Source organism: Anser brachyrhynchus, assembly GCF_964034855.1.
Source record: "Anser brachyrhynchus genome assembly, chromosome: 15".
NCBI lineage: Eukaryota > Metazoa > Chordata > Aves > Anseriformes > Anatidae > Anser > Anser brachyrhynchus.
In genome coordinates, this window is record NC_137733.1 from 7950500 (window position 1) to 7976189 (window position 25690).

Genomic DNA, 25690 nt, shown 5'->3' on the forward strand with positions numbered 1-25690 from the left:
AACACTTTGCACCCACATAACCTCTGTGCAAGAAATTATTGACGGACAGCTACCGCTGCTCTTAGTCAAGATGCTGAAACTGTCTTATACTCTACCTGAGAAGCAGCTCTGATCCAGCTGAAGAGAAAACCTCACATATTCAGTGCCACTTGAGTAACAATCCATGAAAGCATTCAGCATGTAGGAAAGGAACCAGCACTTGCAGGGATGCATTGCCTGTAACCATAAGCCATTGCCCTTCCTATTTGATTATGAATCTTTCTGACCGTGTTAAAAGACAGGATGATATGTAATACAGGGACTCAACTATATAAAAAATATGGACAGATTCTGATATACATCCATAGGGCATCTTGGCCACATGTACCACCCATTTATGTAGAGTAAACTTACAGAGTAAACTAATTAAATTAAATTAACAAATTGTTAAATGAGACCTAACATACCAGCATGCACCTTCAATTTGTCTGCATATTTTCTGAAAAATAGAACTACCTATATGTTCTCCACAAACCACTCTTAAAATGACTTCCTAGCCCTCAGTTCAAGAGCACATATTTTGATTAACAGTCCATAAAATTTCAGTTAACAAGCAAAAAGGCTTCAGATTGCAAAAGTATCAAAACACATCTGGGAAACTACACTGCTCTTATTGTTCAATCTGAAATTAATAGCTCCCAAAATATTTTATGAAATTATTTTTGACTGAGAATTTTCCAAGCTTCTACCCTGGCAAGAACTATACATTAGCAAACTACGAATATCAAATTACAAATTTCTAAGAATGAGAATATACAATGGAAATCTTATAGACTCATCAAATATTAGAAGATGATGTTAATCTATAAAACTAAAAAGCAGAGCCTGACATATCATATTTGCTATTACTCTGTTTTGCAGGGGTTTTTTTGTTTTTTAATTTTTTTTTTTTATTACAAGCCAAGTTCATTCCAGCTTGCAGTTTAAATTGTTTCACACAACTGCTGGTCTTTCAATACACTGTTAGTATGTAGCAGATGGCAAAACATTGATATTCTTCATTATTAATGGGACAGCTCACTTAAGATGTTTCAAACATTTTCCATGGGCTGTTGAAAATGGTATGATTGCCATGGTTACCTGCCATGATTTAGGGACAGATAAAACACGTTTATGTTGTGGGTTTGGTGCTGCTGCAATCAATATAAAATGCACTGCTTCCAATGTTCTGAACGCTAGTTATCATTTAACTAACCTATCGTTAGCATTGCGGAAAAAGCACAGCCCAATCCAACTCCATTAAAACAAAAGGAAATATAGCTTTGGACTTCAATGAGAGCTGTATTCAGCCTCTGCGAGAGCACACCATGCATCCCTTCCTAAATACAGCTAACAACAGTGCTATTCAAAGACGAGCCATAAATGCAGAACTAAATTCAGGTTATTCTGGTGTAGTCTAATATTTTTCAACACCTTGGTCAACCAGTCTTAACCAAATTATCGTATCATTTTTTTGTTTAGAAGACACCAAATTGCACACCTCTAAGTGAAGATTGAAATAAGAGGCTGAAATGGGAGCTAAACAAACATTCAATTGCTGAGTCATTATCATGACTAAAAAATAGTTAGATTACAATGATTAGTTTTTACACTAACTGATATCTTTGCAAAGGTCACAATGAAACCCAACTTGAATACACCTGGCCATGGATGTCCTTCAGTAACTACTGCATGAAGAAACAATTTTAGAGGTACAGCTTCCAATCCTGAATGTACCAAGCACTGCCATATTGCACAAAAAGCAAAATTATTGAAGTTACGTGAAATTAAAATCTCCATCCTATTTGTAATGCCAATTTCTGCATGGCAGAATAAGGCTTGCATTATACAATAAAACATGGAAATACAATACATGAAATTGCCAGAAATCACCATCCCACTGTGAGATCTTTTTGTACATTTACTGTTCAGTGGAGCCAACAGGAATTCAATGCGATAAGATACAAAGAAAAAATCAAAGAACTGACACTTCTGAAAATAAATCTTTCTTTAAACAGAGATTTACTACATAATTGTAATTATTACTCTATTTCTCCAAAGTAGTTGATACATTTCCACCTCTAGCTGTGGCTTTATTTTACTGATACCAGAAAGAAAGCAATCCTTGAAGTTAAGTCATTTGAAAAAGGCATTGCTGCTACAGATCCCCCTGAGTTCAGACCAGCAGCAGCCATGCTGAGGGCAAACCACAGCCCTGGTGATGCCCTCAGTTGGGCCCAAATTTACTTGGAGACGTGCCACACTCATTAGTATTTCTAATCGCCTGAGATGTGGGACGTCCCCTGCAGTACTCCGCAGGGCTGCTCAGTAAGGAAACGATTGCTTGGTGCTGTGTCAGGTGCTTCTTGGGTCACCAAAACAGCTGCAAGCTCAAGCTATGCCTTGCAAGTATGTTGTGTCTTTTTTTTTTTCTTTTTTCTACCCCAAATGATAATTTCTGAAAAAAGTCTTACCTTTTATTTTGAGCAAGAGGGTACCTTATACATCACTGCGTTTGACCCAACTAGTCATACTAAGGTTCTGCCTGTGCTCGCTTTGAATACAATGGTGCTCTATTAGACCTCCTATGTGCAGGTCCAGAGAGCAAGCATCTTAACAGATGCATAAAAATCTGCTTGGACAGAGGGAACTCCCCAGGTCCTGACAAAACAACAAACAATCCTGTTTTCATAAATTCCTTCCCAATGCAATCCCAAAACCATGACCTTAAAATACCCAGCATTTTCAACCAAGCAGTATCATCCAGCCAAACTTTCTCAAAAGCAGATTTGAGAAAAAAGAGTTTAACATGAAAAAAGAAAGCTTGAGAACAAAACCAGAAATGATCTCTTTTTATCGCTGTGCTTAATTTCACTGCTAGAAGCACTCAATTGATAATGTTATTCTAACAAAATTCAGGCTCATCTAAATATTTTATTATTTAAAGGCACAAATGCCCACCATGTGTCAACTTGTCAAGGAATCAACTGTTCATTAAAAAGCATCAATACAAAACTGCAGCTTACAGCATTACCCCTAGGGCTTATCTTCTGCTCACCTATTGAACAGGGAAATTGTATTTGTTTTCTCCTTAGACCAAGTACATATCAAACTACTAATTTATTTTTTTTTTAATATTCAGGAGCTTCTGGAAGCTACCAAAACAGTTCATGAAATTGAGGTCCATTTCTTCACTAGCCTATATTGCAGTAATAACTACCAACAACATTAGTTAAAATACATCTCAGTTCAGTGCTTTCTCCCCATTGCAGTTTTCTTTCATTTCCTCCTTTTATCAGGTTTGAAAATGCCCTGAAGGTCAGTAAATAAGACATTAAGAAAAAAATAAACAAACCCCCCCCAAAAAAGCATTAGAAACATGGCACAAACAGTGCTTAGCGTACAATATTGTATAAACAAGCTTACAGTGATACCTTCCCTCAAAAAAAAAAAATAAAAAATAAAACCACAACAATCAACGATCCAAACCCACAAACAGGTTAACCAAAACTACAAGTTCTCTTCTACCTTCTCAGCAAGAGAAAGCAATTGGTTTCTATATTTTCCCCAGAGCTCAGTAACAATCATTTCCCTACCACGTTTCCATAGATTATTTCCCTTCCCAGCAAAAACCCTTCGGCAGAACTTATGCCTCCCGTTTCTTGTTGCACGGATCTAGCAAGGCAGGACAGGGGGGTAACTGAGGGGTGGGTGCAGACAGCCCCAGAAGTGATGGATCAGCATTACACGGAGGTAGGTGGTCAATGCCCCGCTGCCCTGGCTGATCTCTCCTGACACATTTAGCTAAGAGCACAGCGACCTTGCTCAGTTTGTTCATAGCCAACAACATCTAAGACATTTTAAAGGACATCTGAAGGTCTTCTAAAGAAGACTGCTAGCCCCTGACTACCATCGACACCTGGGGACCAACACTATCCAAATACTTCTATTTGAAATGTTTTTAACTCTAGCAATAAATATATAATTTTCCAAAAACCAGAAAAATTCATTAATTCAGCAGTTGACCATCCCAAATGTCAAACAGTACAGGGATGCAAGATGGTCCTTCAACTTTATTCCCACTCAGAAGACTGGATTCTCCTTTAACAGAAATTTTATCTAGATAGGACAACTCAAGTTTCTAGGAATAAATGTGGAATATTGATTTCCAGTGCCTGCATATAAAGATATTTTACATGGTAGAGTGAGTAAAACCAAAATTTTCAAGCAGAAAACGTCTCTAGCATTCTACATGATCTGAAGTATTCGATATTTAGTTTTCTCCACTTCAAATAAAAAAGTAACACTTAGTATGTTTATTATCAGCAGTCCCCCTAAAAGGTAGTGAAATTGAAATATAGATATTTATAAAATAACAAATTTCAGAGGAAAAAAACAAAATCAAGCATATTGATAGGTACAAAAAGACAGAAAAATTAAGGTAAAAATTTCAGACTCAAAGAAAGGAGGGTTTAATTTTATATTTGTCATCGGGTGTCTCTCATAAGATCTTCCCAAACAGAAATTTATTAATCCCAGTAACTAGCTAATTTTGCATCACCAACACAATAAGAAATAAATTTAGAAAGTTATTTTTATATTTTCATTTTATACCAGAAGGCTACTAGAGTACCTAAATGACGCACGGGGAGTTATAAAACCACAATATTTTTATCTAGCAGTTGTCCAAGCAGCATGTAAATTACATTACTCCCCCCCAAACCCCCCAATGTCATCATGTAAAGCAACACCATCTGAACTGTTTCTACAGGCTTCATCTTCCGTAATTTCTTCGAACAAATTGCTTCTCTTAACTGCAGTATTTCAAGACAGGGAAAAGAAAACCCTTGAGAGGCAAAACTTTATTTTATAGATCCCAAATATTTTGTTCTCCTTCTAACTAAAGTTCAACAGCAATTAATTATTATTTTTTTTTTTAATTTGAAAAGAAAAAGACTCAATTCACGGTTCCCATGAAATGTTACACATAAGCACCAAATGAACACCTACATGCACATATGAATTCAGTGAGACATTTTGAAAGAGATGCATAAGTATGAGTTGTCATACTGTTTATCTTTTAAATTAAACCACTAAAAATAAAATATACTGCCATGCACTGTGCTAGCTTTAGCCTTCATGCTGAGTTTTAGGTAACCCAGACATTTCATAGCACAGAACTTCAAGATGAAGCATTTGCTATAAAGTATTTGTAATATAAAAGCTAACCATTTCCTACTGACTTATCTCTCTTCTCTTAGATAGTGATATGGCCAAAAAATGGAAATGAAGAAAAACTGAACTCTCTCTCTTTTCTTTCCTTTTTTTTTTTTTTTTTTTTTTTTTTTTTTTTTAAAGTGCTGTATACATAAAACATCAAGTGAGTCTTTTCCAGATAAAAACCCAGAGGATCTGCGTGAATCCAGGAATCCGCTTTGGACACCAACAGTGAAAATGGCTGGCTTGACCACAGGCCTGAATCAGTATGGCCATTTATCTCCTCCTAGGAAAGGGAAGTGCTCCTCCTCCGTTAAGGTTTATTTTGAATCTCTAACAAATGTAGTATTTGTTGGCATCACTGTATCATCTCTTCTTGTACTACACTACAATAGCAAATTTAATTGACTATTTTGATTCAACTGGTTTATAATAAAATGTTGTTATAATACACAGTCTTACTGACATTTACATCACATTTAGTCATACCACAGTTGTTTCTTCTTTTACATTTTTGCCTTATTAATTCATAGGAAATGTATTTTGTTACACAAGCAGCCAGAAATTGTGAACTAACAACAAAAGCTACCCAGCTTTGTTGGGGCTAGTATTGTAACTCACTTTAACAGACATAAGTAGCTACAAACAGGCTTCATGTGCCACATTATATAATTCGGACTGCATATCGTATACTGTGCTCCGTGTGATGATTCTTTTACAGGTGACTCTAATCTCAAGAGAAAAGCATGACAGAAATATAAGTTATGGAATTGGATTTCACTCCACCCAAGACTTAAAATCTGAAATACTCTGTAGTCCTCACTGATACACATGCAACAGTGACAGAAAAGAGATGTGCTGTGTCTAGAAATCTTAATTATGGCAAATGTGAAGTTCTTTTTATTTCTATCCATATGGTAATTCAATTAAGTTACCTATTTGTAAATTGGACTTTATTAACTTAATCTGCATGGCTATACATCTTTGTCAACTGAACTTTCCAGTTATAAAGTAACATGGTGAGCTTAAAGGACAACGTTTCCTTTATCACTACAGAATCACTGTTATGGAATTAACATTTATGGCTAAATATGTGAAATTAATCTGAGTTTTTCCTGATTTGAACACAACAGAAATGGATCTCTTTCTTTCCTTTTTAATCAAGCTACAGAAAATGCATGTCTGCCAAATTTATATTATCTATAGTTTTTCTAAAACCCACAAGCAAGACAGTAGATGAAAATAACTGTAATAACTAGTTCCACTAAGAAGGCTGAAAACCAAAATCTAATCACTTTGAAAATCAAGAATGATATAGAATTTAAGCATATATATTACAACATCCAAAAATCAAATTAAGTAAGCATTAGTAAAAGTAATCCGCAACTTCAAATTACTGAGATATAACTTAAGGATTTATATTTCCAAAGTTTTCTGCCTTAAATAAATGTATTCTATTTCTGAAGCAACAGAAAGTCATAATTTTCTACTAATTCTCTGTGAAGACACGGGGTATCACAGCTTCGCACTAAGAAATATTATTTAGCCCACTGGCCCAAAGGCATTAGCTAGAAGTTCTGCTTTTTTCTCTGCTTTCTAAGTCACAAGTCACTATAACAGTTTGACTTCGACAAACTACTTTAACGAAGAATAGTTTCTCTGACCTACTAAATCTCGTAAAGTACAAAAGCACATACATCTGTACTTTTGATTTCAATGCAATCCAAATGTACTTAAATTTTAGGATGCCCTGAAGTGCCCTGCTGAATCAGGGTGCAAAGCCACCCAAGCCTAAAGTGAAATTACATCCTTCCCTAAGATTTTTTTTTCCCTAAACACAGTTATTCTGGAGACTGTCTATATCTTTTCAGCATCTTCAGCAACATGCAAACAGACCAGACGTTGTTCAGGAAAAAAAAAGTAGTATCTGTGCTGGCAGGGAAAAAAAAAGAAGCCGTCTACACTGTTAATATAAAGACAGAAGCCGTCTGCACTGTTAATATAAAGACAGAGACAGGGCGTCCACTGACAAACAGGAGAAAGATAAATTCCCTGGTCAATAGAATTTGCAGAATTACCAAATATATTCCAAAAACTACCTTCACCTATATCCTAAATGTTGCCGTTAATGTTGTCATACATGTATATATTTATGTATTTGTGTGAATATATGAATAGATATTTTTAAGATACATACACCTAATACTGACAAACTTTAAAAATAATTACATACACAAAACAGCCTATCATTTAGCTTAGTTACTGGGGTGAGAGGGACACAAATTTACTTTATTGAACTGACATTTGGGCATGAAACAAGCTATTGAGAGCTCACAGACTTCAGCTGCACAGGCTAAAATGATGAATGATGTTGCTCCCAACATTTTCTCATAGACAGAAAACTTATTTTAGATTTCTGTATTGCTCTTCCTATGCAGTTGAGGAGTCATGGCAAAGTCACTCTTCTAATCTCAGAGAAGTGCTGTGTGTTCTTTTCATATTGGATATCCAATATTTTAAAGGAAAGCAAAGGATATCATGCAGTCAAGTCAGCACTCAGCAGAAAGCTACCTGATTCAATTTCTAGACATTTAGACAATCACTGAATTCACATCTTTCACTGGAGCAAAGAATCATTTCTATTTTGGTATGTCCTCTACTAGGACAGTAATACCCTTGCAAGAGGATAATTAGACGCTTATCCAGTTACTAAATCCCATTCTGCATTGGGCAGATTCTAACACTTAACGAAGTAGCAGCTGAGATTTTAAGGACATTGCAACATTCAAAAAAAATGGAATAATTGGCTCAGGAAGTACTCACATATTGTTACTTAACCATTAGTTTGAAAGCAACAGTTCAAGAAGCAAGGCACCAACACAGCACCAACAGAGGTCAGAAATTAACTGCAAGAAAATTGGGCTCATCTTAAATGAAAAAAAAAGCTATATTTTTATATAAAAGCATACAGGGAACCCTTTGCAATCAAGTGTTATGATCGCATGAAGCTTGTCCACATGAACTCACGAACTCAGTATTCTCTAGACCTAGAAATGCTTGTGGAACCAAACCAGTCCCTCGGCCTTTAAGAACCTGGCAGGAAGGCAGCAGTCACAACAAAAACTTAAACTGCAATAATGGAAATACGAATTCAAAAGATCCAAAGTACCTGAAGGCAAGCTGAAATGTAGAGATCTATTTCTTGCAAGAAATCCATGGTTAGAAATTACAAGTCTTGGTATATACAGCTGCATATAAAATACTTGGGAAACCACCAACCAGGCTGATACATGGACAGCATGTTTTAAAATTACACAACAAATGGTTCAAATGATAAAAATACAGTTCATAAGTTTTGAATAAAAAGACTTGCAGTTTTAAAAAAAGCAAAGTACAAACATGTATGAGTAACTCCACAGTGACATTTCCCTTACACATGTAATGAGAACAAGTGTTTCTCGGTTTTGCTCAAAATATCAATAAACTGAAGGAAGAATATTTATTCTTGCAAGGACTACTTATAAAGATTTTGCCAACTACTTGGCAGCAGCACTGAAAGATCATTAGAAAATACACAGTATGGGGACTAGAGTAAGTAAGAAAATACATAAAGTTTTACAAGCATTACTGTTACAATTTCCTATCAGTTTATCCACTTTAGTAAGTAACTGTTCAGATTTGATTCAAAGCAACACTTATAAATCAAATTATTCTTTTCATTGTTTTACATTAGTTCTAATTTGCTACATGCAAATTAAACTGAGACACTGAAAATAAGGTTAACAACCTGAAAGCCAAATAAACACACTTCTTTGTAACTGAAAAAAAGGTTACTTGTCCACAGCAGTATTCTTTCCTCTTCTCTGTTCACTGTCTACTAATTGGTGACTTTATTATGACAGTTTTCTGTACATTAAACATGTTTCCTCAAGTGTTAAAGCCAGTTTCTAATTCTACATAATTTGTTGAAAGATCATGAAAATGAACTCTAAGATCATTTGTCCTACTTTAATGCTAACAAGCAGAAGGCACAAATACATTAAAAACAGAATAAACTATTAATAAGAATACTAGATTCTTAATCTATTGTCTTATGATTGTTAAACATTGTTAAATATTTTAACAATTTAATTGTTAAATATTTTCAGATTTCACTGCTACTTGATGACAACATATCAGCAGTAAAAAATATTTCATTTTCTCAATTTTTAAATTAGCTGAGATACTGAGTTTTGCATTTTCTCAGTCAAACTTCAGTTTTGTATTTGAACATGATCTCCCTGATTTCTATTGTAGTAAGCAAGAAAATAAGAATGAAAATAAATAGTTCTCCATAGTCTTTTCTACATTACTGTCCTCTGCTAAGTTTCCTCCTCTGTGCTCCAATTTTTTGCATAGTAAAACAGCCGATAGTTTTTTGTTACTATGCAGTAATGGTTCTAGGTCATCCTGTGGAACATGGTCCTCTTGTGGTCCTGGAGGTTCCCTAAACCTGAGGCATATACCTAAACACCAAACTTAGTGTGGGTATCAAGGAAGGTGTTGATTTCAACACAAGCTCTTTCTTTCAATGCCACTACAATTTCAAGTGAGCACATCACCTTCACTAGCCTCACAAACAGAGATGCAATGAGTAACATCAATCAGGTACAGACCTGGTGGATATAAAAGCACACAACACCATTTTCCGAAACTTGTGAAATAGCCATGATTATGAATTTACACATGGATGACTGTTTTATCAATATGCTATTTGGGTACCTAACAATATTGAGGATTTGTAGAAAATATGAAAGCCATAGACTGATCTAAACTCAGAGATGCTTTTTTAGCAGAATTTAGCTACAAAATTGCTCTTTAGGTACTAATTTAAGATTGTATTGATTAATCTAGAAATGTGAAGACAGCTGCTATTCTATTTAAAAAATATAACTAAGATTAGAGAGAAAAAAACCTCTTCTGAAATTTAGCAACATATCAAACAGACAACAATGCCCATAAAAATTAAAAATAAGAAGCAGTATTGAAACAGAAGTAGTCAATAGTGACAATATCTCTCCCCATGATTTTACCAAATATTTTAATGTGTAAGATCCTGCATAAACCTCTCATCCTGTACTGAAAGTTAGGATCATAGAATCATTTAGGTTTAAAAAGACTTCCAAGATCATCAAGCCCAACCCTTAACCTAGCACTGCCAAGTCTACCACGAAAACATGTCCCTAAGCACATCTATATGTCTCTTGAATACTTCCAACCACTTCCCTGGGCAGCTTCAATGACAATCTTAGAGTTGGCTAATGTCTCATCATAGTACTCTTCCAGGAGTACAATGGATGGCACCCAAAGAGCAGATACTTTTTCTGAGACCTGGTATGATGGAAAGTGATTCTGGGATTATGCACGATTAAGGGAGAACTTTGACCCAAAGCTAAAGCACTGAAAGAAAAAGCAATGCAAAATTTTTTGAGTTGCTCAACTGTTTTCTACATATCAATTATGTAACTGAAGTTATAATTCAATTAGTATTTAAAGTAATTAGGATGAAAGACTTCAAATAAGCTTAAAGGAAGGCTTTCCTAATTTACTGAAGTGGCTGATATCACTTCAAAAAAAGAGAATGAGTTATGTAACAAAGAGGAAAATACATTGTTCCTAATTACAAAACTCCACTAGAAATTAAAAGTGCTTGATCTTCTAATACATGAAAAAGCAGAAAAGTTCTAAGTACTTTCATTTACTAGGTTAGTAGACAACGCACTACTTTAACTCCGGACTTCATTTATGCCAAGCAAACAGATCTACGATTTTATTGGTGAATTCCATATAAACATATACCACTTATTATTCCAGTTTATGTGCATTACTACTCATTTCACGTCATGTTTGCCAAGCTCTCCTACTCATTTTTATGGAACACTTGGGAACTCATTTTAACTCAGAGCAGAGTTACTATCTATAAACATTCACAATCCATACTCACTCAAGTCTGAACGCCACTAAGAAATCTGCAAACATCATTTTTTCTATTTGTTTTTGAAATTTTATTTCATTTGAAATAATGTTGTATGAATTAATGATGGTGATTTTTCTTCCATAGACAAAGTTGCCACAGATATAATTAGAATGATTCTGGCATTTTAACAATACAAGCATTAATGCGGTCTTAGGCCAAATATGTCATGAAGATCTTTGGGTATTGTAATTGTTATCTCAGCTTTCCTTCGATGACTGAACTGTTCATTATGATTGGTACTTCTTAGATATTTGATACAAGGACAATGATATGAAGGCAAAAAATATGTAAAATGAGAAAATCCGATATAAAAGGAAAAAAATGGTTAATATAAGGAATGCTGATTTAAGCACTCAGTGGTTTATTATAAAAAAGTTTTTACAGTCACAAGCATGATTTAAATCTCAAATATTTGACTTATGATAGTTAAATTTAATTTTCAGATCATTCCTACATGGAAAGATGAATTACTTTGATTACTTCTCACTCTATACTGGTTTCTAGAAGTATATTGCAGATTTTGCCCATGTAGCAGGTGCAAAAATTATTTATCATAACCACCCCTGTGTGTGTGTGTGTGTGTGTAAGAAAGGTTTCTTTCCAATACTGTAAGTTATTTTAATTACCTTGTTTCCAATGGCCTTTTTTGGTGGAAAATTAAAAGTCCTTACTTGCTGGTATTTATTCTGTAACTTATGATGTAAGCTTCTGAATTCTGCATACCTTCGATACACATTCCATTCATCATCCTTTATTCTAATATAAACCTGCAAAACAGACATGAAGAAAATTATTTTAAGCCAAATCATTGAAGTAACGTACCTCCTTTGCTCTTTAAAGCTTCACAATATAATACCTTCACATTCATTTTGCAACAGTACTAGAAGTTCCAGGATCACTTATCCACAGGTACATCTCTGATTGTACATTTGCTGCTTCTGTTACTGCAGGTCATTAATCTAATTCTCTCCCTTCTTCCCCCTCCTTCTCTCTTTCTGTCCTGTTGTTATATTAATCAAGAAAAACATAGCCTGCTCATTTTAAGCTGACTCCGGGGCAACCACGGTAGTGCTTTTTGTTACCATGGTTTCCAGTGTATTCTACTGGCCAGTGAGCAAAGGGAAAAATAGTTCAATACCACTATAAAATTGATGTCTATGTATTCAACACAGTTTTTCAACTTTGTAAATTGGCTTTGTAGCATGAGAATTGCATAACATAATTTTATTCAAAGTATGAAACTTAATTTACTTTCTAAAAAAAAATTATATTGAAAAATAAACTAGAAATCTTATTGTTTATAAAATATACACAATTCATTCTTTCTGCTTCTATAGGACATTAAGTATAATTTAACACAGCTGTAGCTTTTGTGATTCTGTAGGGTTTTTTCCACTCAATTATTTCATGAGCATATTACCAATTATATGCTAAATAGTCACATTCTCTAGGAAAAATTCATACAGAAGTGAAATGTACTTACTGAAATCTGAGATTTCATTCATTACCAGGGAATAACCTCTACAGAAATGATATCAGTTTTTAAAAATGCTGAAACAGCACAGGTCAGAAACTATAAGCCAAGCATCAAATCTCGAGGTACAGAGTCTCTGATTCTATAAAGTTTTCCTTAGCTTCCTCAGTAGAATCTGTACCTTGCTCATTCTCATGCATATAGGTGTGTTTGCGTGTTGTGTGCATGTTAATAATCTCAGTATTTTGCATCATAAATTAAGCTGGCATAGTATTGACTATATAACATTGCCTTGTTTCTCCAAGAAAAAGGAGTAATTCAAGAAATTGACCATCCTGCAAAGAGTGGGCAGTAATATTAGAACTACTGAAATTTGTATTTTGATGTCTGATGCCACATCTGAATTGAAATCTTTCCTGATGACTGAATCATTCACCTGGCCTTTGTCTTCTAGATTTGCTGAGTCCTTAGGAAAAAATAAACACAAAATTTTACTAAGGACTCATGGTATTTTAGAGGAGATCTACTGGTGTCTGGTGAATGTAGCCTTCCTTTAGTTTAGTCTTTAAGAAGATCCTCTTAAGAGATCTTAAGGTCCTCATCTCTAGAGACACCTGGTTTCTCAAATAATAGGAGGATTCTGTCTTCTTGTAACAAAATGCAACATTTTCTAACAGATATCATACGTCTGTCGAATTATAGTATTTCACTGAAAGAAATATTCATAAAGTCAGAGTCTATTGGATAACAACTATATTTTTTGACATTACCACACATCATTTCATCATATTTCATGATTATAACCAAAAATGAAGACTATAATTCCAAAATTGGCACATCTAAGAATGTTAGACATTGACAGTATTGTGTGAATTACATATGCACACAAACAAAAATAAACTGGTTTTGGCAACAGGAATTCAGATCATGTAATGATAAAGACCCTGTAATAAGCCTGCAAGAAGTATACAGATTTTAATTTTGAAAGTAAAGCCAGGATGAAAATAATTAGACACCTACAAGACTGTCTCATAATAACTGAGTATACCTCTAAAAAAAATGATGGAAAATATGAAATGCAAGTATTTTGCATGATTTCTGTAAATTACTATAGAAAAACTGTAATGGTAGAATAAAATTCTATTAATATAATAAACACCATTTTAATTATTCTTTGTTCAGATATAACCTCTCTCTGCCTATTCTCATGACCAGTATATTGTTTGAAATTGTCTACACTCCCAAAATTATTTTTTCAGCTAGACTACAAAAAAAAAGTTAAAAGCATTTTTAACCAAATTGTTTAATATAGAAATCATAATTTAACTAAGCAGTTATCTTTGCACATGTGATTCAGTGAATCATGCAGTTCAATATTACCTGTTAAAGTGTAACCCATAGTTAACTAATTAAGGAATCCAGTACACTATAATTGCAATTTTTAAGTACTGCAAAAACACATATTAATTTCTCAGATAAAATTTCTTCCTGTTCTTTTATGTACATAGATATTGACTTCTTTTAGACAATAAAGCATGAAAATGCAACATTTGGAACCCTGTGCCATATTCAATTTATTGACAACTGTATAATAGACTATGAAAGGCATATTGAAGTTCATGATTTAGTACACATTTAAAGTTTTATTATCTCAAAAGGGAATACTATTCACAAGCCAACATATTTCAAAACACTTAACACAAATTCAATTGGGAAATCAAGCAAAGTAAATCCTAAAGATAAAACTGCTTGGATAAATTTATTCTGATTTAGTCCTACAAGGCATACGGGCAGTTATCCTCATTTAAATGAAATACAGATCATACAACCTAAGGACAGGAGAAACAGAGAATAATTATCTTTGTAGTCAAAAATTTGAAATACAATCAAAATCAAGTACCTTGAGATGTCTTAAAAGTAGTTAAATCTATTCCCATAATTTTCAACATATCCACAATTTCATTTGTGATCTTTTAATGGGAAATCAACGTAATCTGTGGATGCTAATTACAGAATACACTAAACAGATGCTATGGTGATGATGATCCTCAATTTCTGAGCAAGAGAAAGGTTCCAGGTTTTTTAAGCCACATTTTACCCTAGGAACAGTTTCCTTGCTGCATAGGGAGACAACATCAATAACCCCAAATTGCCTCTACTATCTAAAAAATCCTGTAGCTTTTATTCATTGAATATCTAAACACTGCAGAACTACTCAGGTGAGGCAGAATAATTTTATCCCTACTGAACAGATGGAAAAATTGAGTCAAAAATACTCCCTGCAACTTGTTCAAGAAGCCTCTGAGAAACCTCTAACCGGGTATTGCTTCCAAACTCAACGGCCCTTCTTCCCAAGGAAGGGCCAAAAGGAGAAAAGGGCAGATGCAGAAACCCGTTGCTCTAGTCACAAAAACATTCCACCAGCTCTGTAATTACTGAGGCAGGAATCAAAGAAAGCAAGTCGAGCCAACTCATCCCCAGCTCACAACAGCAATTCCAGTGATCTCAGCACAAAAGCAGACAAACTATAATTAAATTCTTGTGGACAGGGGGACTTTGAGTGACAAAGGGATCAGAGGGAAGCAAAGAGTTTGAAACAAGGGGCATGTAGGGGAAATGGAGATGCTTGGATTTTTAAAAAAGGAAAATTTAAAGAGACAACAGGGAGCAAAATATGGAGGACTGGAGAAAAACAGCTGTGAGACATAAGGGACTGAGTCACAGGATATAACAAAAGATATATGTGAGGCTATGGGTGATATTCTAGAGTGTCATACGTGAAAGACAGGAGGTCAGTAATGATGGGAAGCCCGATGGATGCAGCTAAACCATACTAACATACCCTTCACCGAAGTGGATTAAAAGACTTCTGTATATGCTTGTCCCAAATTATCATGCTGCACCTCAGAGGGACACTGCTTTCTGCTACTGAAAAAAACTAAGCATATGTCACGTAAGTACAGAATAATATTTTAGGATCGTGCTCTAGAAAGTTTAAAGGACTATTCAGGGCCTCATTCTTTGATCCACTTAAAATTCAATTCCAAATGACAACATTTCATTTCAAATGCCCAAATGTTTTCCTAAAATCATCCAATTCCTAACCTAATTAAGTAATCTTCAAGCTTTTTACGCATTTATAGAGCAAACCAAAATCATTTCTGGAATGGTTATTAGATTGTAGACTTAAGATTTTGCTTTAATATTCTCTTGTATATCAAGAAATGAATTAAGTAGCTTCTGCCTGTAATTTAGGAGCACTTCCCAGTTGGGTCTCCAAAGACTGACTGGTAACCTTTTTGTAGCAATGATTTACAACAGCTGAAAGAAAAAAATTAGTTAATAAGCACATATAATGAATTAGTCTGCTATTTTCTCATCACAAACATATTTGAAATCAAAGATTTGAAGACAAATAGCTGAAACAGTAGTAATTTAAGTGTTTTGTTTTTTAGAAAACTACCTGATAAATTGGTATTACTGAATTGCCAATTTGAAAGCACTAATTTAATGATTCTATACTGAAATGAGTAAAACCTAATTCCACGATACTGTTTTATTGAGATAAAAGTTTCGTTAATTGGTTAAGGAATCTTTAACAGCATTTTTGACTCAGAGCTGCTTAACAGACACTGGTAACAGATTAGTAACTATTGACACCTTCAATTAGTAACCACTGACACCACCACTTATGCATAAAAACCTAACGAAAAGAAAGGACATGGACCAAAATTCCAGCTTGCCCCAGGTCCCTGCGTAGCTTCCTGGATTAAATTCTTAGAATTCTTTCTTCAGAGGTGCAGAAGTCTCAAGAGAGCACTTTTCTTTTTGGGTGCATAAATATCAATTAGTATATTTACAATTCAGTATTTGGTGATCTTTCAAGCACCTTTGGTAGAAAGAGATAGTGAAAGGGATATCGCAGAGAATCTTCTTTTGCACTGATGTTCAGGATTATAAGAATACCAGATGAAGCATTAGGAACAAAATTCCATAAACTGAATGACCATAAAATCTTCCCCACAAATAGGGCTCACATTTCCTGGTAGAACGATCTGAACACAATGAAAAATGGATGCTAGCCAGAGTACTCTGTAGATGGGAGCTCCGCAAATACAAGCCTGCCGGAGTAGAAGTCCCTGTGAGCCCATGCCCATTCCAGAGGCAAGAAAAACTTCTGAAGGAGAGAAAGTAACGCCAAAGGGAAGGCATGAAGTTGAAGTCTACTATAAAACATGCAAAATGCAATGGCACAAGATGCAAGAGAACTTGGAACATTTCAAAGGACGTAATGAATATGGAGAAAGTTTGCAAACACAAGGTCATAGTTTTTCTTACGAGCATAAAAAAAATGCTGGGCAGTACAAAGAAAGCAAAAGAGCCTTATTTACATTAAGGAAGCTGCTGTGACATTTGCCACCTAAGCACCATCGTTTAAAAAAACAAAAAGGTGACTGAGACAAACCATATTGCTGCACTGCTCTATTTCTACTGTATCACTGTCCTTGTAACTCCCTTTTCCTCAGTAACTAAAAAAGTTTTTCTGGAGATTGTGCTGTTTGTTATAAATGCCCAAGCACGTGACAACAAAAAGAAAAATTAGCAACTGGTTTGGTAGAGACAACCCAATCAGCACAAATACAAATAGATAACATTTTTTAAAAAAATAGTGCCAATTTGCAGGTTAACTCAACTGAGCTATTTCCCTTGACCAATTAAAGTTCACATTTTCTTTTAAATAACACTAATTTTGGCCTACCACTGGTCCATAGTCTTAACTTTAGAACTCAGAACAGAAGAAAGTAGACATCAACTACTAGAGATGCTTTGCCCTTTTTTTTTTTTTTTGCGTCCTAGACTTTCATTGTTAGTAAAGAGGCTATAAAACGTTTCTGGAAGAGGTGAATATTTGCTTCAGATAAAAGACTATCTATTTAGATAGAAAAGATTAAGATAAAAAGGATAAGAAGAGTAATAATCAAACCTGCAAATTTTAACAGAACATGTATATCTTAAACATATTGCTAGCACTCAGCAGGATAAACCAATGATTGAATAACCGTCATTAAATGGATTTTATGTGTCTTCTAAGAATGGCAACTTGAACATTGTGGGAGATGGGAGAAGAGATTGTACAGGGAGGAAGATATGTGCTTAATTTTCCCTCCCCATTCCCACAATACGATCAAGAAAGCTTGAAACAATTATGAAATATATACAACAGATTACTCTGATTACCTTTTTTTTCCATATATCATTTCTACCACTTTTTTTTTTTTTTTTGGGGGGGGGTGAAGGACAAGGAAAAAAACATGCAAGAAGCAGCTCAAAGTGCAAGCATCTCGGCTTTTCCCCTTCTTATAGACAAAACTGGCATCAAAGCTGGCATCTCCTTTAACCTTTTGCCTTTGAAACAGTTGATTTAAGTAATAATATATTATACTATAAAATCATAAAACAAAAATAATTTTGTGCCAGGCTCAAACTTCAAAAAATAACACTTTTCCTAAAATTCTCTTCTAAAATACTAAAATTATCTTCTCAAATACTTTAATTCTACTGTGACCCTCACAACTTTCGTAAATATTAACAGTCAGGAAAATTTCCCTAAAAATACATCCTCTTCTGTGACAACTGTGGAGAGAAAACATCAAGGACAAGTCAGGGACTTCTAAAAGTCCAGTTCAGAATTAAAGATGGAAGGCTGGTGGTAGTAAGAGAAGATGAGCTCACCTGCATTTGATGTTCTCTTCAGCCACCTACCCCAGCTTACCACTTTCACTGTCTCCACTATAGTTTCCCATACTGTATAAGGCAAAAGCAAAAAACAAACCACAAAACTAACAACAACAACAGAATAGAACTGTCTGTTAAATTTATTTAAGACAAAAGAAAAGGGGAGAAGAAACTGAAAAGCAACAATTTTGGTGCTCTGAATCATAAAGCAAAACTCTAACATATAAAGAAATTATCTACTGGTTTAGAAAGTTATAGATCTGATATAACCTGGGGTATTCTTTTGTAGAGTATTGCTAAGGTAACCTGAGAAAAATTACAGAGTAATTTTTCTGTGGAAAGAAGGAAATTCATTCACTTTAGCAGGATGTGTTCTAGGATGAGCTTCTGTAACTACTACTTGTTCTGTTTCTCAAAAATTGGTTTATGATGCTAAGAAATTCTTAAAACTAATCACTCAACTTTAATGTACGTCATAATTATTCAGAAATACTAAATTTTTAAAAAATGATCAAAATTTACAATTTAGAGAAATGTTTTTCAGAGGACTGGAAATACCTTTTCTTCCTACTTCGTGTGCTTTTCTGAGAGGATGCTTGTATCTCAACCTAGTTAGAACACTTTTATAAAAATTATTTCTGTACTTAAAACATACAGAAAGAACAAAAGGTATAAGTTCAAACAGGAAGAATATAGCAAAAAAAAGAATCAGTTACATTTCTTAACTTTACTTCAGGACAATGGGATTCTGTTTGGAATATAAATTCAAGCTGAATTCTCTGAAGTCAACTTAGAAGTGGAAGAAATGAATACAAATGCAAGTTATATTTTGACACAGCTGCAGGACTGTATTTATGGTAAAGTTCCATCTTTGAAAGTGATCCAATTTCAGAACTTCTGCAGTAGTGAAGAACTAACAGAACAATGAAACTTCTCAGCTGTGATATGAGCAGCATTTTGTGGCTCTAGTGCACAGTTACCAGAGACATAATAGCAATTAAAGTGAATAAGCTTGTAGCTCAACAAGACTACATACTTTCTCGCATAGAGACTACAGATACCATAATGTATTTTATTTGCTATGTTAAAACCAACTTTTTGGTATTTAGTTCATAAATACGAGCAATAGAAATGTCAAGTATATGAGAGAATGCACAAAGCATGAACTTTAAAAATGGCCAGTGTTGTCATACTAGACAGAAACGTGTTATACTTTTTAGGATTTTCCGCTCACTTATATACATGCAGAATTATGCTCACTGGGTTTCTGTAGTCACAGTTCAGTTGCTATTCATCATATCAGCACTAAAGTGACTGGGCAATAAAGAACAAAAGAAGCCTACCTATGCTTTTGCTGGATGGAATCAATATTTCTATCTTTAACACTCTGTAAATCAGAGTAGATCTCACTCAAATAACAACATAATTAGCTCTTTCTGACAGTGAAATATTACTTGCAATACCCCAAAATAATTAGCACCATTCCACAGGGAGGCACCCATATACTCATTGCAAAGCATGGTAACCACTGCAGTGAAAGAAGTTTCTGCAGAACGGAATACAGGTAAATGACAGTACTGACGGGCTGTTCTCCAAGTAAAAGATTTTGGGTGCTCTGACTAAGGGAAAGAGGATATCTTACCAATCAGTATGTAAATAAGATGTGTGCTACTTACTCTGGATGTATAGAGAATATAAACTATGTTTTTGTTTCTCAGGTAAAAAGTAATTTGAAAACAGAAATTCTACTTTTATTTTCCTAGTATTTTTTGCATCCAGATTAGAATTGTTTTAGGAACATCTGTATATTAAGTTGTATTATGGCTTCCTTTAAGAAAATAAATATAAAAACATGCTATAAATAAAACCATTTATCTTCTCTCTCCAAGATGTTCTCTCTTGTCATTGTACACTCCCTCCATCCCAGCTGTTTAAAGCTTTCTCTCCTCTACCTACTGTCATGCTTCACTGACATATCCTCAGGTCCCATTACGGAAAATGTAGTGCACTCACCTTTTTGGCTTAGGAAACCACTCTCTTTTTCAGAATGCCATGAACCATATCTTTCTCTCAAATTTTCCCAATCATTCTAGGCCATTTTCTTCTCTCTTTGCCCTGAGCTGTTCTGAGATAGAATACGATTAGAAGACTGCACTCTTCTTTCTCCTTTTTGCCTGCTTACTGCCACAGCTGCTAAAGTAATCCAATTCCTCATGTATCAGGGAAATGAAAATCAAGTCTGAACTTAATTTTTTTTTCTAATTCTTTGCATACTTTTCAACTTTCTTTCCGTTTTTTTGGGTTTTTTGGTTTTTTTTTTTTATTTATTTATTTATTCTTTTTTAAAAACTGTCAATGCATTGTCTTTTACTGTTAAGACTTCTGACTTTGAAGAAGCACCTTGCCAACGCTATGAAACTGCTGGCTCTCTCACCCAGGGAATTTGCTGGTCACTCTCCCCACAAAAGCTCCTAGTTCCAGACACTGTTCTTCTCTCCTCAGTGCTGCATTTCTGTGAGAAGTATTCTCTCTGATTAAGCAGGAGCATTCAGATGCTGTGAAATCCCCTCTATTTGAAGGTATATTGCTATTCCTTCAGAGAGGAAGTGGACAAGAAAAACAGAACATCACTTAAAGTAATAGAAGAAATATCATGAGGAAAAAAATATCAGTCAGTCAATATTAAACAGTAAAATTTTCAAGATGCAGAAGAATTAAGTTAGAATAAAAGAATGTTTATTGATGATAATCTGTGGAGGGCTCCTATTGATATGCAAATAATAGCAGCCTTGTCTGATTAGCATGTTTATCTTTAACCTTGTTTTTTATAACCTGAAATGTTTATTACTCTGCAAACAAGGAGGAATGCAAGTAGCTGTGTAAATACTGGTATCACTTTAAAAATAACAAAATCTGTTTCATTATCTTAAGTGTCAGCCATTGGTAATTATAACAACAAAAGGCATGACTAATGGCATTATGGCATTTGCTGTACACTTCTCAGGAAAGTGCAATCCATATGTATGCAGCAAATAGCACGATATTCTACAGTTGAGAAATACGACAAAGTAATACTATTGCAATAGCCATCTTGCTTTACAGTCGCTAAACAAAACTGCAACTAACTATCACCACCTAGAGGTAAATTGTAAATGCAATTTTTTTTTTCTTAAATTCTGATCTGGATTCTGTCTTTATGCCTGTGGATATAGTAGACAAGAAATTATTTTCTAATGGTAGGCTGACTGACCAACATCTTGCTCACAACAAAGACTGGCATCAGACTGCACAGATCATGAACAGCAGTCATCAAAAAAAAATAGTTAACTAGAATACAGGATGTTTGTAAGAGAAGAGTAGCATGACCCTGATTTTAGAAAGAAGCCTAATATTTAAATTTGTCTGTTTAAAGGACTAGGCTTTCTTATCTGTTACTTTTTACAAAATATTAGTTTCTTTGTATGTGGACAGGTCCTTAAATGTTTATAACTGATTAGTTTGCCACTTACTAATAGCTGTCACAAACTTTATAAGAGAATAAACCTCTGAAGCTTATTCTGGAATCAAAGTAGATAACCATAATTTTTCTAAAGCTCTTGTTAGAAGATATTGTTATAACAATCCAATCTGAGCTCCTGACACAGACAATTTCATCCAATAATGCCTAAATAATCCCTATGATTTATTGATTCATAACAATGATATCAACGTGTCATCAAATTCACCTCTCTACTCAGGTACAAAATATACTACTATGTCAGCAGTAATACACTGCAAGACAATATTCAAGATACAAACCTGAAGCAAAACAAAACAGAGTAAGTATAAAGAGAAAGACTGTGTTTCGGAATACATTAGAATAAGCTTGCAATGCATAGAAGATGAACACTAGTGGAAGGAAAGGTTTCCTAATCATACTTGTTATTTCTGTTTTAGGACTACATTATACCTTCTTATCATAGCATTACAAGAGCAATTCATGTTGGGTTAATCCTACACCATGAACTTCAAGTTTCTTCCAATGTACAGCTACTGCAAGGCATACCGATTTCAACACCTACAGTTCAGAATGTTCTTTGGTGATTTCTGAAATGTATTTTATCCAGTACACTTCGAAATGAACATAAAATAGTGATATAAACCCAGAAAAGTTGCCCATCTTCCAAGATATTGCTATCCGGGGATTTCTTGATAAACAAGCAACATCTTTTGTGTTTGGACTGATTTTCTTCAATTTAATTAACCCAGTAATTTCCTAGACCCGTGTGAACTTAGCGTATTTGCAAGCTCTGAGGCAAGAAGACTCAAATTCCAATTATGTTGTGGAGAAAGCCACTGTCACACTTATTTTGAAACTGCAAACTAGTGGTTTCAATAGATGCTTTAATCTGCATATTGAAACAGTTTAAAAATCTCTCCATGCCTTTCAGGATTTGAAAGATTGCTACTGTATTCTCCCTCTTAGTTGTTTTTCTTGCAGGCTAAGAATTCTTCATATGCTGCTCAAACGAAAAAGCTTCCAATTTTTACTTTTTTTTTTAATCTATCATTTTCCATCCATGCCTATATTCTTTCTAGTTCTGTTTTTTAGAGAGGAGAGAACTAGAACTGCACACAAATAAGCTAGAGTTTATACATGGCATAATAGTGTTTTCTGCTTTTCTATCACCTTCCTAATGATTTCTAACAGTTTGCTCTTTTAAGACTTCCCTAATCCCTTTTTAAAATTGTGTCAGATTAACCACTTTAAAATTTTCTGGTACCCAGGATAGAAGCTATTTATCACAACCAGTTTTCAGCTATTTCATCCTGGAATTCCTGATGAATTGCACGGGTAGATTTATTCATTCATTCAAGATCCTCTACTGATATTTCCATTTAAGATAGACAATCTGCTAATTCTCTACAAGGAATACTCCAGAATGGGAATACCCCGTAACACCTCTGTAGTGAACAGAAGTCTAAAAAAATATGCATTTTTCTGTTACTGTTTTATGTTCTGAGACCTTTTTTAACTGCTTGAGTATTTGCTCCACAGACTCTAGCAACTGGCCTCTTCCTGATAACCCAAAATCATAACATCCCCAAATCCTGACTCAAACCTTTTTTTTCCCCCCACATTTCTTCATTCATGTAGCAAAATATTGGACCTGCACCCCTCTGATGCTTCCATACCCTCCTTTACCCTGTATCAGTGAATATCAAATGGACCGGTATCTTCCCTAGCATTTGTTAGTAGCACATCTATAAACATAGATCTTCTCTCTCTCCATTTAGCAGGTAAATTTCCTTACATTACCCTAGGGAATGACAAAATTGAATTTCACAACACATAGCTACCTCTTCTCAGTAGGGATCTCCATCTTCAGATGACTATTCGCCGTACAAGAGGAAAGAAAGATTTAAATGCCTACTTAATTTTGGCAAAAATTGCAAATGGCAGATTTTATTTTTTGTATTCTTGTTGTCACCATTTATTTATTGTAGCCATCTCAATGTTGGTCTATTATTGTTAAATAGTGATATTTCAGAAAATAAAAATATTTTGGAAGCGAACATAATAAATACACAGAAGCGTACGGCCAATTCTAATCAGCTTTTTTTACTAAAATGTATATACTGTCTAATTGTTTTACTATCCATAGTTGAATGACATATGTCTATGGCTTCTGTTAATTTCAAAGAAAGTACTAGATGGTGCTAAGATGTGAGTGACGATTATTCTGCCACTCACAACTATCCCTCTTGAACTCAAGTCATTCAAACTCAGAATAAAATTTGGCTGTTTCTAGACCTTGCTTTTAAAGTCTTAAGGTTCATAACGAGTAAATGCTGCCAGTTAATTACTGCTAAAGGAGTGTGGGGTAACTCTGCGAACATAGAGGTCTGCTTAAAATTTCCACATCTAATAGGATTCTCTATAAAATGCTGCTTGCTTCAAGAGTGAACAACATGATTTCTGAGCTTGTCCAGAATCCTTAATCCTTAACAGAATTTTTAAAAAAAAAAAACTATTTGATGGTTGAACCTACTTGATAATACAGCCAAATGCAGCTGGGAACTTTGCATCTACATCATAACATCTGGTGGTTGTTTTTTTCTATTTTGTTTTGTTTTTTTGAGGACAGACGATACACTGATTTTGAACATGACATCTGAAACATACCAAAATACTAACATGACATAAGAAGAAATACTTGGAAATGCCCTTCAAAAGCATTAAAGTCTGCTGTAAAAAACAAACAAAACAAAAAAAGGAAGACCATAACAAAAAACACTATAACAAAACTCCTGCTGGGATTGGAGTCTATTCATATCTTCTTTATGATGCTCAGGTCTGGCCCTCCTGAGATATAAATTAAAGTTAACATGCCGTTCATTTCTCTTGCTGTTTCCAGGAGCACAAATGGAAAATCGGCATTGATTCTGAAGAGGCACAGGTACGCAGGTTTATTTTTCCTAACTCTTAATATTTCCAAGAATCACTTATAACTCCAGGATAAAGCATGACAAATACTATATTTATAGGTTCATACTTTTCAACGTTATTTGACACACTCTGCAAATACATCCACCCTTTTTTGGCCATTTCCAAGCCACATAATAAGTATGTCATAGTTTATTTTCTGCTGAAAATATCTATTTATGAAGAAAAAGGGACAGAAGATGCACGACAGTTCTCAAGTGCGTCAGTAATAAAACTGACGTAGCAAATCTCTGCACACTGTCTTTTCTCTCCATCAACTGAACGAATGCTGTAAATTTGCAATTTCTAATCAACAGAGGTTGACAAGACAGCCCACAACAGGAGAGGAGAGGAGAGGAGGACAGTGTCTTTAGCTTTTTAATAACTTTTTTTTTTAAAAAAAAGGAAGAAATCAGTAATTGTTTCAAATATATTTACATGAACTGGATATGGAAAAGCAGTGGTCAAGGTCCATGCCTTTTTGTGACATCTGCACTTGGCAGCAACATCTTACCTCAAGACTACTATGCATACAATCTCATTTTCAGGCAGGCTAAGCATATTTCCAATTCATGTACAGTTATAAGTATTTAGCATATTAGAAAATTATGCTTACCCAAAACAAGTTTGAAATTTTGCCTGTTCCAATTGGCACATTTCTGCCTTCTCCATTTATTTCATAACTTTTTCCTCAGAACTCACCAGCACAATTAACAGCTTATTTTTACGTCCAAGTTATGGTTACCAAAGCATTCAGAGAAAT

General features: G+C 34.5%; 1 protein-coding gene across 3 annotated transcripts in view; it reads right to left on the reverse strand.

The window, feature by feature from the left end:
* SNX29 (sorting nexin 29) overlaps window positions 1-25690 on the reverse strand; it is a 138790-nt gene that overhangs the window by 41068 nt on the left and 72032 nt on the right. For all 3 annotated transcript variants that reach the window (XR_013939797.1, XM_080557310.1, XM_080557311.1), the window contains exon 19: window positions 11878-12018. Coding sequence is in view for 2 of the 3 variants with exons in the window: in XM_080557310.1 (XP_080413436.1) it covers window positions 11878-12018 (141 nt within the window). In the remaining variant the exon portion in view is untranslated. The remainder of the gene's footprint in view (window positions 1-11877; window positions 12019-25690) is intronic.